General features: G+C 49.1%; 1 protein-coding gene across 6 annotated transcripts in view; it reads left to right on the plus strand.

Annotated features, from left to right (window-relative positions):
- ascc1 (activating signal cointegrator 1 complex subunit 1) overlaps positions 1-15,006 on the plus strand; it is a 75,902-nt gene that overhangs the window by 43,404 nt on the left and 17,492 nt on the right. For all 6 annotated transcript variants that reach the window (XM_085970648.1, XM_085970646.1, XM_085970652.1 and 3 more), the window contains exons 7-8: positions 5,492-5,611; positions 9,637-9,761. In XM_085970648.1, coding sequence (XP_085826774.1) covers positions 5,492-5,611; positions 9,637-9,761 — 245 coding nt within the window. The remainder of the gene's footprint in view (positions 1-5,491; positions 5,612-9,636; positions 9,762-15,006) is intronic.

The following is a 15,006-nucleotide window of genomic DNA, read 5'->3' on the forward strand; positions in this document are numbered from 1 at the left end:
CAGAAACACGGGAAAAATGCATGAGGAAAAGGACGGTGAGGCAGAATGAAGTGTTGCTACACAGGAGAGCATGATGCAGAGAGTAACAGATGGCTGGATATGGAAGTGACACAACCAACATGACCAGGCTGCCCCGAACACGTCCTGAAACCGAGAGTGCTTCTATAAAGTCCTCACACTCCTGAGATTGTTACTGTCTGTCGCACGCAGGCTCGTCTTGTCAGCTGCTGTTGGCTTCACGTGGGGTGGGGGTGAGGAAGGGATATAGAGATTCGGAAGAGGAGGGGGTGGATGAGGGGGAAGGGAAAGAATCCACTGTTGAGTTTTGCCATGCAAGGAATGTGGAAGCAGCTGGATAGAGTTTGCTCACTCTTGAGTATTCCAGTCCATTCTCAAGAGCTTCCCTGTGTTTGGGTCTTGCAATGCACCCGAGGTAAATTTAATCGATGTTCATGGCCGAGCGCACGTTGCGAAACGTGCACTGGGGTGAAAGCAAATTAGGCGACTCAACATAAGAGTTTAACAATTTCAGATCATAACCTCGGCCCCTATATATATATATATATGTTTTTTAATCCACACTTTTTGTTTGGCCCCCTTTTTTCTTCCCTCCCACAGGGCAGCTGTCCTTCATTCTGCCAGCGCAATTCACACCCCATCTAGAGCCATCCTTTGTTCCTTAACCTGTCCCATTACCACCTCCTCTCGCCTTGAATATCTCTCAATGTCTCTTAATCTCTCCTGCTTTCTATCCTATCACTGACCTTCCCTTTTGTTCTTTCATCCCCTCCCCCTTTTCCCAGCCCCTAAACTTGCTTTCCATTTCCTGCTTTTTTCCAGTTCTGACGAAGAGTCATCGCCCTGAAACGTTGACTCCGTTTCTCTCTCTACGGATGCTGCCCTGGCCTGCTGAGTTTTTCCAGCGTTTTCTGTTGTTGTTTCGGATTTCCAGCATCCGCAGTATTTTGTTGTTGTGTAGGCGAGTTGGGTCCCTTTTTGAGAGTCGTGCAGTGTTGCATCTTTTCAGCGTGTGGGGTTCTACAGTATGTTGTGTGTTCTAAGCTCTCTGCAGTAGTTTACTGGGTTATAATTATGCAGTGGTGTACATTGAGGATATTACATAGGGCCGGGTGTGATTCTGACATTTCAGTGAGAAGTGGAGTGAACAAAGTAACCCGTGAGAAAGGCGAGTCCTCGAGTGTTTAAATGACGCATCACACCCAGGTGGTTTTTATTCTGTCTATACAATAAACAATGTCCCCTTTAAGCCGCGCAGCGGTGAGCTGGCTTTTAAATTGAAAAAAATGTTGAATGGGTCGCGCAGCCAATTAAAGGGGCCGCGCACCCCCCAAAAATTACAAGGAACAACAACAATAACTTGTGTTTATATAGCGCCTTTAACGTAGTAAAATGTCCCATGACGCTACACGGGAGTATTTTAAGACAAAAAATTTGACGCCGATCCACATACGGATGAATTAGGGCAGGTGACCAAAAGCTTGGTCAAAGAGGTAGGTTTTAAGGAACGTCTTAAAGGAGGAAAGAGAGGTAGAGAGGCAGACAGGTTTAGGCAGGGAATTCCAGAGCTTAGGGCCTAGGCAACAGAAGGCACGACTGTCAAAAGTTGAGCGATTATAATCAGGGATCCTCAAGAGAGCAGAATTAGAGGAGCACAGATATCTCGGCGGGGGGGGTGCGGGTGGCGGTTGCGGGGCTGGAGATTACAGAGATAGGGAGGGGCGAGGCCATGGTGGGATTTGAAAACAAGGATGAGAATTTTGAAATCGAGGCGCTGCTTAACCGGGAGCCAATGTAGGTCAGCGAGCACAGGGGTGATAGGCGAACGGGACTTGGTGCGAGTTAGGACACGGGCAGCCGAGTTTTGCATGACCTCAAGTTTACGTAGGGTAGAACGCGGGAGGCTGGCCAGGAGTGCGTTGGAATAGTCAAGTCTAGAGGTAACAAAGGCATGAATGAGGGTTTCAGCAGCGGATGAGCTGAGGCAAGGAACTTTGGCACTAACTATTCAAAATTGTAAAAAAAAAACTTTGTAAACATCCTATTTTCATGCTGAGTCATGGAGTAATGCTGTCGTTGCATGCAGTAATTTGATTGGTGTACTGGCAAGTGGAGTTGGGTCCTTCTCCCATATGAATATTTCAGCAGCCGTGGTTTCTGTAGTGTTTTTATGCAAAGGTTAAAGCTACTTTTTAAAGGGCAATCGAGTCAGTGCGGCGGAACCTCTTAGGATTTCAATGAAAACGGCTTAACCTCGACACCGTCGCAGCAGCGGCAACACCTTGATGCCCCTTATGGTGATCTTACTTGCAACCAATGTTTCCTCTAAGCTGTGCCCGTGCGCGGCCGCGCAGTAATCAGGAAGGTAACGCCCAAGCTTTCCATCTGAAATACCGCGCGCGCACATGGGCAGAAAATTGAAAGGGACCGCACGTTAAAATAAACAGGCCACGCACAACAAAGACAATTTAGAGGGTACATTGCCTGCGACCTTTGCGGTATTAGCACCACGCATTAACCAACTGAGCTAATCAGCCCAACCTTAAAGGGGAATGGGATAAGCATGTGAACAGGAAAATATAAAAAGGCATGGGAAACGGGTTAGAGTAGACAGTGCCATTGAAGAGCTAGCACCAGCATAGTTACAGGAACAGCAGGAGGCCATTCAGCCCCTTGAGCCTGTTCCACCATTCAATGAGATCATGGCTGATCTGCGATCTAACCCCATATGTATACCTTTGGTTAACAGAAAGCTATCAATCTCCGATTTAAAATTAACAATTGATCTAGCATCAATTGCCGTTTGCGGAAGAGAGTTCCAAACTTCTACCACCCTTTGTGTGTAGAAGTGTTTCCTAATTTCACTCCTGAAAGGTCTGGCTGTAATTTTTAGACTCTGCCCCCTAGTCCTAGACTCCCCAACCAGCGGAAATAGTTTCTCTCTCTCTACCCGATCCGTTCCCCTTAGTATCTTGAAAACTTCAATCAGATCACCCCTTAACCATCTAAATTCTAGGGAATATAACCCTAATTTGTGTAATCTCTCCTCGTAACTTAACCCTTGACGTCCGGATATCATTCTGATATAGGTGACAGATAGGTGCCCCTGTGAAGTTTAATAACATATACAAGAATATGTTTCCAAGTATGCACATGTCCTCGACACTTATCTTTTGCTTTGGTTGCCACTCTTCTGAAGGGCTGTACGTGAATTGGAGAGGGTGACATGAACAGCAGTGAGCATGGCTCCAATTGCTAAGGGTAGGAGCTATGAAAAAAGATTAAAAAGCAGTCAAGTAGAAAGAAATAGCTTGTATTTATATAGCGCCTTTCACGACTTCAGTCACTTTACGGCCAAGTACTTTTGAAGTGTAATCACTGTTGCAGTGCAGGAAACACGGCAGCCAGTTTGCGCACAGCAAGCTCCCACAAACCCCAATGAGATGGTGACCACCAGCTAACCTGTTTTTTTTTTAGTGATGTTGGTTGAGGGATAAATATTGCCCAGGACACCGGGGAGAACGCCCCTGTTTTTCTTCGAATAGTGGCCGTGGGATCTTTTACATCCACCTGAGAGAGCAGACGGGGCCTCGGTTTAACTTCTCATCTGAAAGACGGCACCTGCGACAGCGCAGCGCTCCCTCAGCACTGCGCTGGAGTGTCGGCCTGGATTATGTGCTCGCGTCTCTGGAGTGGGACTTGAACCCACAGCCTTTTGACTCAGAAGTGAGAGTGCTGTCCTCTGTCCAAGGCTTACATCCCAAGACGAAAGTTAAAGGGGTGAAACTCCGAGTATCTATATATATAAAGCGGCTCTTCTGTCTGTCCCGATGTCTGTCTGTCTGTCCGTTCTCTATACGTTTGAAAGTTATAGAGCGTACCGACACGCGCGTCGCCTCAAAAGAAAGCTTGCGATTCCGGACCGGTCATAGGCGTATTTACGTTTCGGCCGGACAAAAATCCCGCCCGCGGTATCCCAAAAACGTTCAGTGTTCCGCTCATTAGCGACCGTGTGACGTCGAGGTCCACCAATCGGACGGCGGGTTCCTTCCTACAGTTGAGTGTCGAGCGACTCGACGATTGACCAATCCTACGCTTCGGTGACCTGACTGGTCGACCAATCGGTGCGTGTGTGGGCGGGCCTTATCCTTCTGAACCGAGGTGAGTGGCCGCCATCTTGATTTTTCACAATTTTTTCCCCCACACTTTCTGTGTGTTAGGGAACTAAGGTAAATATTTTAATGATGTGTTAGGGAATTAAATAACAATTTAACAGGGGGGGGGGGGGAGAGCCTCGGGAAATCGCGGGGGGGGGGGGCAGCCTCGGGAAATCGCGGGGGGGGGGAGAGCCTCGGGAAATCGCGCGGGGGGGGGGGGGAGAGCCTCGGGAAATCGCGCGGGGGGGGGGGGGAGAGCCTCGGGAAATCGCGGGGGGGGGAGGAGAGCCTCGGGAAATCGCGGGGGGGATGGGAGGAGAGCCTCGGGAAATCGCGGGGGGGGGGGGAGGAGAGCCTCGGGAAATCGCCGGGGGGGGGAGGAGAGCCTCGGGAAATCGCGGGGGGGGTGGGGGAGAGCCTCGGGAAATCGCGGGGGGGGTGGGGGAGAGCCTCGGGAAATCGCGGGGGGGGGGCGAGCCTCGGGAAATCGCGGGGGGCTCGCGCCGACCGCGCATGCGCCGCCCGCACTGACCGCGCATGCGCCACCCGCACTGACCGCGCATGCGCCGCCCACAGCGGCCGTCCATCAGCCGCCCGATACACGGGGGACCTCAGCTCCGGACCTCAGGCGCTAGGCAGGGGGAGGGGCCGGAGAGAGGGACAGAGGGGAGTGGGGGAGCGGTGGGGGTGGGCGAGGGCAGGGAGACAGGGGAGGGGGGGAGGGAGGGATAGGACAGGGAGAGGACATGACGGGAAGAGGGGGGACACACAGGGGCAGGGAGACCAAGCGCCCCAAAATTGCCCTCGCAACGCGGGGCTCCCCAGCTAGTATAAAGTATAACATGGCATAGGTAAGGGGAGCCCAGATTGCTACTTTATTGTCAGTGAGGTAGAATATGAGGATGCAAATATAAATTAGTGAAAAGTAAATTAAAATGGATATTCTAAACTGCCTAGTCAATGGTAAATGTTTGAGTTGATCTACCAGGTAAGACAATGGAATCAAACACAGAGGAATTCATAATGCAGTCGGATACTAAGCTACACATCTTGAAGAGATGAGGCTCTGAGAGACAAATGGGCGTTTCCTACCCTTAACTTACTTTTTTGTGTCCCTGGGGGTGAGGTTCCGATGAAGCCCATTAAACAATTCACGGTTCGCTTTTTTCTGAAGCCCTTATTGTGCGACTATCTTGTATGTTTCTGGGTATCCCGTTTAAATCTGACACCCCAGCCTTCGAGCGGTTGCTGTGGCTGTACCTGTGTTGAGTGCCTTACTTGTCCTCTGATTGCCTTGCACTACCTGTCTTTTCCAGTAACCTTACTGGTGGAAAGCCACTCCTTGTGAGGGTGGAAGGGATCGAATACATGAACGACGACCCGAACATGGTGGATGTACTCTATGGAAAAATTCAAATGAAGAATGGAACAGACAAGTAAGTGATGAAGACTTTGATGATTCAATTTATCCCAAAGTGATTTCTTGGGGAAGTCTGAGACCTGAGGCGATTAGTTCGCTCTGTAGACCATTGATGTAATAATAAATATCCCTTCCCCTCTCCTCTCCTTTCTCCCGCCTGGTGATCAAACTTCTCCTGAGTCCTGCCCAACATTCTTGCATCAACCAATGGCTCGAAAAAACAGGTTAACCGGTTAACCATATTGTTGCTATTTGGGGAGTTCTTATGATCTGGAATGCACTGCCTGAAAGGGCGGTGGAAGCAGATTCAATAATAACCTTCAACGGGGAAATGGGTAAATACTTGAAGTGAAAAAAATTACAGAGCTATGGGGAAAGAGCAGGGGAAATGGGACTAATTGGATGGCTATTTCAAATAGCCGGAACAGGCACGACGGGCTGAATGACCCCCTTGTGTGCTGTATCATTCTACGATTCTGTGAAATGGCGGCTGGGGTTGCCTAGATGGGATGGCGGCCATTGCATTTCAAAGTAATTAATTGGGCCGTTTGAGAGACGTGATGAGGTGCAAAGCTGTTTTTATGTACTATGCAATTTCCCTTGTATTTTCCTAATTGCTCCATGGTCATTTTCAAGGCCATTGGTTTTCATGGGGTAGGGGGACAGACGGAGCAGTGAAATGGGATTCCAAGAATCCCATGTAATAAGGATGGAATTTGACTTGTTCAAGCACCGCAAATCACGGAATGGAATCGTAAAATGCTGGAAGTACTCAGCAGGTCCGTCAGCATCTGTACAGTTCTGACGTTACTGAAAAGTGCACCAGCTGTGTATTGCCAACATTTTCTGTTTTTATTTTACATTCAAGGTTTTACTCTTTTTTGCTTTTTATTTTGCTATAAGGGTCTTGGTTGTTTTCTTTATGGTTGTGAGTGAAAGGCACTGAAACTGTCAAATGTCCGAATGATGGTCTTTAGCCAAGCAATGAGGAAGTGAAATCCACTAAAATGTGTTCCAAGCACTTACACAAACCAGCATGTCTCCCGAGTGCACACAAATCAAGGGCAGCCATTTTTGGAATTGGGGGACCGCGCAGAGACCTGGTTGACTTGTGGTTACCCTTCCCATGGCCGAGTTAGACACCCGCACTTCTTGTAAAATACAGGACAAGAAAGTGTTGAGATTGCCACATGGCGTCAGACCTGCCGCCCCTCCTCCTGAGAAAGTGAGATGATCTGAACAGAAGACTGCCATAAGTCTGTTAATTTGCTGGTGGGGATGAGACCGCTCGAAGAAGACACTGATCCCCACAAGTATTGCGTTCTGTGTGGGATCATCGCAGGCCTGAAGGGTCTCTGCTTACCATCTATTGGAACGCCCTGCTGTCGGGAAGCGCTGAATCTAGTTGCCTGGGTAAGACCCCAGACCCAACAAGTATTCAGTCTGAATAACCGGTGTTTGTAATTTTGGTGGGGACGTCGCTCCTAATGGTAATGTAATGCTGCAACACTGCATTACTGGACAGTGCAAAGACCTATTTTAGCAACAGCCCATCCATGCACTGCAGTGAATTCTGGGTCAGACACCATTAAAGGCATCCTGTTTACAGTTGCTTATTTACATGGGAAATGAAAGCGATTCTCACCTATGCAGGGGACCTGACAGCTGTGCTGCTGTACATGCCTTAGTGCCCTGCATAAGAAATAGGAGTAGGAGTCGGCCATGCGGCCCCTCGAGCCTGCTCTGCCATTCAGTAAGATCATGGCTGATCTTCGACCTCAACTCCACTTTCCCGCCCAGTCTCCATATCCCTACTCCAGGGATGTTTGCACTGTGGCACTGTAAGTGGGGTTGGCTCCTGCCTTGTGGGTCCCACGTGGTTGATGGTATCGCTACTTTCTGTTCCCCGCAAGTCGGATGACGGGAGAGATCGAGTATTCGCTGGAGCTCTGTGGGTTTCCCATTTGGGAGTGGGAATGTTTGGGGGCTGGCCCTCCCTCCATAGATCACCGCAGTGTAAAAATACCTTCTACCTTGCTCCATCCGCCCAAAGGATCGAGTTACTGGCATCAGCTGTACTCCGTGAATTCTTAATGTAACCAGAGTTTCTGCGGGACAAGGCAAAGCCCCTGTCTACTCGAAGCGTCTTTACTCGGGTTACTGACAGACCATTTTAGTCATGCCCTTTTGAACGCCCCGAGATTAGAATTGTTTTTAACAATTTATATTGGTAAAGCACAGAGTGTGTTGGTGTATAAATTATCTGTCGGTATCCTTATGCGGGGTTATCTTCTGTAGCCTTGCAAAACACCTCCCTGTGGGAGTGCTGATTGGCTCTTTGAGAAATGTTCCCGAATACTGATGCCTTGAGACCGGAGACCCTTTGATGTCATTGAGCGACGTGTTTCCTAATTATGTCAAAACAGCAGCAGTTCTCTAGGGTTTCTGTGTTAACTGTTCCCATCTGCCAAAATTTCATTTACAGTTTTCAAGAAGTATATTTTGCTTTCATGCTTGGTACAAAATGAGAAATGATTTTCAGCTTTCAAAGAAAAATTACATCATTTTCCCCCCCCCCCCCCCCCCCCCCAAAACCCTTCTCACCATTAAAACAAGGTTCTCTGTTGGCTTGACTCTCCCTTGAGTCAGAAGGCCATGGGCTCAAGTCCCACTCCAGGATTTGAGCAAATAATCTAGGCTGATGCTTCAATGCAGTACTGAAAGAAAGACAGACTTGCATTTATATAGCACCTTTCACGACCACCGGATGTCCCAAAGCGCTTTACAGCCAATGAAGTACTTTTTTTGAAGTGTAGTCACTGTTGTAATGTAGGAAACACGGCAGCCAATTTGCGCACAGCAAGCTCCCACAAACAGCATTGTGATAATGACCAGATAATCTGTTTTAGTGATGTTGATTGAGGGATAAATATTGGCCCCAGGACACCGGGGAGAACTCCCCTGCTCTTCTTCGAAATAGTGCCGCGGGATCTTTCACATCCACCTGAGAGAGCAGATGGAATCTCAGTTTAACGTCTCGGCTGAAAGACAGCACCTCGGACAATGCAGCACTCCCTCAGCACCGCACAGGAGTGTCTGCTTAGATTTTTATGCTCAAGCCTCTGGAGTGGGACTTGAACCCAGAAGGAGTTATAAAAGCCAGGACACACACATACACACACTGCCTACTTTCCAAATTGCACTGCCCTAATGGCCTGGTGGGTAAAGGCACCCTCCAACGTAGGGCACTAAGCCCCACCGACATCAAAAGCTCCCAAGTTTAATTTCCTGAATTAGCATTTAGGATGCCTCAGTGCCCAGGGCTATGAAGGGACAACAATCGGCCAGTCTTCCAGTGACTCCTATTGAAGACAGATCTTGGATGAGAATAGATTGGATGAACCCCATGGATGAGCCAAGATGAACCCCATGGAGAAATAGGCCACCAATGAATGCTGTCTAGTACTGATGCTTTTTAAAAATTGAAATAAATGGGGAAGACTGGAGGGAGATGGTCATTAGTTTAGAATGTGAACAGAGCTGGCTAAAAGCAAATGGAGGAGACGGTCGATGCAGAATCAATTTGAGTGTTTAAAAGGGAGATGCTTGGGGAAAATGAGGATATTCAGGGACATGGAGAAAGGGCAGGGAATTGGGATTATAAAGTTAGAGGTGCCACAGGCAACGAAATAGCAAAGAAACCTTGATGGGCTCAACAGCCCATTCCAGTTCCTCTGTCCCAAGAAATGGTGGTTGAGACTTTGCCATGCTTGCTAACAATGGTGCATTGAGATTAGCTCACCGGGCTTGGGGTGAGCTGGACAACGGTTAGTTTCTTACTTCCCCCTTCTCCTTCCCATCCCCCATTGGAGTGAAAAGGCCCCAGCTTGAAACAAAAGCTGACCAAGAGCGATAGCAGGTGAGTTAGGCTGTTGTAAAACATGAATCTGTAATCATCTGGTTTTGGCGCACGCTCGTATTTTGCTGCTCGTGCTTCCTGTTGTGTTTGTGTGACCTTTCCTTTTATTCCTTTGTGCACAGATTGCAGCTGATTGTAGATGGGCTGATGGAGCGATTTATTGCCTCGGGGCTGATGGGGAAGGAGTGGGACAGGGTGAAGCTCCATGCTACTTTGATGAACACCCTTTTCAGAAAGGACCCAACAGGTAAGTGTGAAATACTCCTCCTGTTCCACTCGCCACACCCAGTGCAATATCACTCTCTCTCTGTCAGTTACAAACCGTGTCATCAATACTGACCTATCCACACACATTATTTTTTTTAATTAGTTTATGGGCTGTGGGTGTCGCTGGCAAAGCCAGCATTTATTGCCCATCCCTAGTTGCCCTTGAGAAGGTGGTGGTGAGCCGTCTCCTTGAGCCGCTGCAGCCCGTGTGGTGAAGGTGCTCCCACTGTTAGGTGGGGAGTTCCAGGATTTTGACCCAGCGACGATGAGACAGGATGGTGTGTGACTTGGAGGGGAACTTGGAGGTGGTGGTGTTCCTATGCGTCTGTTGCCCTTGTCCTTCTAGGTGGAAGATGTCGCGGGTTTGGATGGTGCTGCCGAAGAAGCCTTGGCGAGTTGCTGCAGTGCATCTTGTAGATGGTACACACTGCAGCCACGGTACGCCGGTGGTGGAGGGAGTGAATGTTTAAGGTGGTGGATGGGGTGCCAATCAAGCGGGCTGCTTTGTCCTGGATGGTGTCGAGCTTCTTGAGTATTGTTGGAGCTGCACTCATCCAGGCAAGTGGGGAGTATTCCATCACACTCCTTACTTGTGCCTTGTAGATGGTAGAAAGGCTTTGGGGAGTCAGGAGGTGAGACACTCGCCGCAGAATACCCAGCCTCTGACCTGCTCTTGTTGCCACAGTATTTATTACCTTAACATTAATAACCTTAACATGCCAATATACAGCAGGCTGTATAGGCCATGGTATTAACTCCCCAGAATTAAAGGTACTGGTATAAAGATGCTTCACAGGACTTGCACATCAGGTGTATCAACCCCTGTAACAGGAAAATGCAGGTTAAGGTTTCAGGTATAGTTCCACTGATGGCCCACACCTGAAATGTTAACTTGCCTTCTCATTGCTTATGCGTGATGTCGTCGTAACAAATGCAGGAAGACTTTTAAAAGTGTTTAGAATTTCATTAGAAATACTGGCCAGAGGCAACCACCCCCTCATCGCTACAGATTCTTACACAGGTTCATCCAAATCCAACATCGTTTTGCACATTAATTGATGCCTAAACTGGCTAAAGTTCCACAATCTCTTCCCAGATTCATCTCAGCTCTTGGTGTGACGCACAGATTAATTCCGAGCTTTGCAGAGTAAATAGGCGGTTGTGCTTTACTTCAAAAAATATGTACCTTCAACCAATGTTTCCCCCCCCCCATATATTTTTTTGGGTGCGCGGTCCCTTTAATGGGCTGTGCAGCCCATTCAGTTTCGTGCATGCACGAAATTTCACATTGGAAAAGTCTGTCCCGGGCTGTGCGGGACCGGCAGACAGCTGCGTGGCCAGTCCACACAGCTTAAAGGGAACATTACCTTCAACTGCTCCTCCAGTACGATGCACGCACATGGATCAGGCAGACAATCTTCCTCCATGGTTTGCTGGAGAGGGCAAGAGGTGTGAGGGGAATTGTGAAGGTGAGCAGGACGCTTGACATGAATCAGTCATTCATGAAAGAAAGACTTATGAAATGATACTGAGCGGCCTACGGGTGGCGCTGTCCAGGGAGAGTATAAATACTCGGGCACGGGCCCAGCTTGCGCAGGACATTCTTAACAGGAACTAGTGAAGGACACAACTAGACCTCCATGTTGTAAAACAGTTGATTAAAGCTTTGTTTAACGCTTAGACCAAGTGCCGAGTAGTTTTCTTATGTCAACACTGATATCAGTATTGAGCTGCCTGTTAGCTTTAGGCCTCCAAGAAACTGATGAAATTTTAGTCTCATTGGGGGAAAAATTCAGTTGTTTGCGCCTCCCGTTAGCGTCTTAAGAGGGCGCTAATGGGGCACAAAGCAACTAGCGCCCGGGCACGGCGATGTTTGTGCCGCTCGCGAAATTAACTAGACATTTTGCGGCGGCGCTAAACACTACCGCCACGATCTCCTGCGCCGGCAGATCATGACGTCAGTCGAGTGCGCAACGCCCCGGTAGCGCCCCGGACCGGATATTGAGTGGCGCCCCCTGCCTTACCGCCTGCCGCTAGCAACGACAGGTTGAGGGGAGCGTTTTGCAGTCAGGAAGGGACTGGGGGAGCGTTATTTAAAGGTGACCGCTTCCTGCCTTTTTTTGTTGGTGAAATTTTTGCACCACGCATTCTGAGAGAGAGAGACTTCTGGAAAGATTCAACACTGTGTGAAGGAGTTTTGGGTACTGAGCAGCACTTTGCAGGTTCATTTTGATTTGCCCTTCCTAGTATCGATTTAGAAGAGACTGTGGGGGCTGCACTGTGAGCTCTTTCCCTGGGTCTCTCCATTGTTCTTTCCAGCAGATTTGACGTACAGGTCTCTCCAGGCCGAGATTCAAGGCTGCAATGAGCAGGATGTGGATGGAGTGCAAAATCAACCCTCCCCTTTAAGATTGTAATGAAATCTGTTTGTCTTGCCTGTATTCGTTCTTGCCTGTATTCGTTTTGCACTCATGTATATTACCCTCCCCCACACGGTGTATAGTTTCACTTCCTCTTTCCTGACTAACCTGGAAGGTTCCAGGTCTTGGCTCTTGGCTCCGCCCCTGGCTTCTCTTACATAAAGATCCCAGGATCTGTATGACTCATTCCTGCGAGCCAGTCAGTGTGTTGAGATGTTAGCTCTGATCTTAGTGATTAAAAGCCAACTTGTTAAAGTCTATAACTTCTAGTTTTGTGGTTATTGAAGGCACATCAATTTTAATCACTAAAGAATACTAGGATGGATCGACTCCTAAAACCAGAGCGTCTGGACTTGGATCCACATTCTGCTGAAGCATCAAATCAATTTGGACACTGGCTCAAATGCTTCGAACTCTTCGCGAGGGCCTCATCCGCTAGCGAGGTAGATAAACTGAGTCTACTGACTACTCTCGTTAATCATCGGATTTATTCGTTCATCCGGGACGCCACCTCTTACACGGAGGCCATCACTATCCTGAAGGCCCAATACCAGAGGCCAGTAAACGAAGTGTACGCCAGACATCTGCTGGCTACATGCAGGCAGCGACCTGAGGAATCAATGGACGATTTCTTACAGGGCCTAAAGGACTTGGTCCGGGACTGTAACTGCAAGGCCGTGACGGCCAACGTGTACTCTGACGAATTGGTCCGCGATTCCTTCATCACGGGCCTCAAATCGAATTATATCCGGCAGAGACTGCTGGAGAAGGAGGTCCTGGACTTAAAAAAGGCAGTGGCCACTGCGCGATCGCTGGACGTGGCCCAGAAAAACTGTGACTCTTATTCTTCCGGCCATGCGGCCCTCACCGCTTCGTGCGCGCCGAGCGGGCCGCCATCTTGGAATCAGCCATCTTCCCCATCCAGGTCTCAGACCAGCTCTGCACCGCCGGAGTCCCCACACAGAAGTTCACCCAGGAGTCCTACTACAGCGGCAATGTCTCGAGGCCCGAAATGCTACTTCTGCGGCCAGGCCAAGCACCCCAGACAACGATGCCCAGCGAAGGACGCTACATGCTTCAAATATAAGAAAAAGGGGCATTTTAGCAAAGTCTGCAGGGGGAATCCGATTTCCAACTCCGTCACCGCCTCATGCGTGCCGTGCGGGCCGCCATCTTGGGATCCGCCATCTTTTCCCGACTCAACGGCCGCCCAGGGCCCAACAGTGGCTTCGATCACGGTGGATCAATCCAGGCCACACCCGTTGACAAAATCCATGATGGACATACAGGTAAATGGGAATTTAACGAAATGTTTAATTGACTGTGGAAGTACCGAGAGTTTTATCCACCCTAGCCTGGTACGGCAGCACTCATTAACGGTAACCCCTACACGGAGCAGAATTGCTATGGCTGCTAAGCCCCACACTTCGGACATTTTGGGCTACTGTGTGGTAACACTGACTGTAAAAGGCACGGACTACAAGGATTTTAAACTCCTCGTGATGCCAGAACTCTGTGTTAATGTAATCTTGAGCCTGGACTTCCAGTGCCACCACGAAAGTGTCACACTAGCATATGGTGGGTCCCAGCCGCCACTCACAGTCTGTGGCCTATCAACCGTAAAAATCAGCCCGCCCTCTTTATTCGCTAATCTCGCTCCGAACTGTAGGCCCATAGCGACCAAAAGTAGACGGTACAGTCTGGAAGACAGACTCCTGCGGGAAGGCATTATTGAATGCAGTACCAGTCCGTGGCATGCCCAAGTAGTCATAGTTAAAAATAGCGAAAAGAAACGGATGGTAATTGACTACAGCCAGACTGTTAATATTTATACCCAGCTGGACGCCTACCCTTTACCCCGCATATCAGAAATGGTCAACCAGATCGCGCAATACCGAGTCTTCTCGACTATCGACCTCAAATCCGCGTATCACCAGCCCCCCATTAGAACGGAGGACCGCCCATACACCGCCTTTGAGGCGAACGGACGCCTCTACCATTTTCTCAGAGTGCCCTTCGGGGTAACAAATGGGGTCTCGGTCTTCCAACGTGAGATGGACCGCATGGTTGACGAGAATAAACTACAAGCTACCCATCCCTATTTGGACAATGTCACTATCTGCGGGCACAACCAGCAAGACCACGATCTAAATCTTGCGAGATTTTTAAAAACTGCCCTAAAGCTGAATCTAACCTACAACGAAGACAAATGTGTCTTCAACACAACCCGTCTCTGTATCCTCGGCTGTGTGGTGGAAGATGGGGTAATTGGACCGGACCCTGACCGATTACGCCCCCTAAAGGAACTGCCCCTGCCACACAATCCCAAAGCTTTAAAAAGGTGCCTGGGATTTTTTTCGTATTATGCCCAATGGGTGCCCAATTACTCTGATAAGGCCCGACCCCTCATTAAATCGACGTCCTTCCCACTATCAGCTGAAGCTCGGGAGGCTTTCACCAGTATCAAACAGGACATTGAAAGGGCTGCACTGTGTGCAGTGGACGAAAGCATTCCCTTTCAAGTCGAAAGCGATGCGTCAGACTTTGCTTTAGCTGCGACCCTCAATCAGGCTGGGAGACCTGTGGCCTTCTTCTCCCGAACCCTTCAGGGACCTGAAATCAGGCACTCTTCTGTCGAGAAGGAGGCACAGGCTATAGTGGAGGCAGTGCGGCACTGGAGACACTACCTAGCCGGCAAACGTTTCACCCTGCTCACCGACCAGCGGTCGGTGGCTTTCATGTTTAATAACAAACAAAGGGGGAAAATCAAGAATGACAAAATACTCAGGTGGAGGATCGAACTAT

The sequence above is a fragment of the Somniosus microcephalus genome, chromosome 29 (assembly GCF_052327205.1).
Source record: "Somniosus microcephalus isolate GS21.2 chromosome 29, FLI_Smic_1.0, whole genome shotgun sequence".
Classification (NCBI taxonomy): domain Eukaryota; kingdom Metazoa; phylum Chordata; class Chondrichthyes; order Squaliformes; family Somniosidae; genus Somniosus; species Somniosus microcephalus.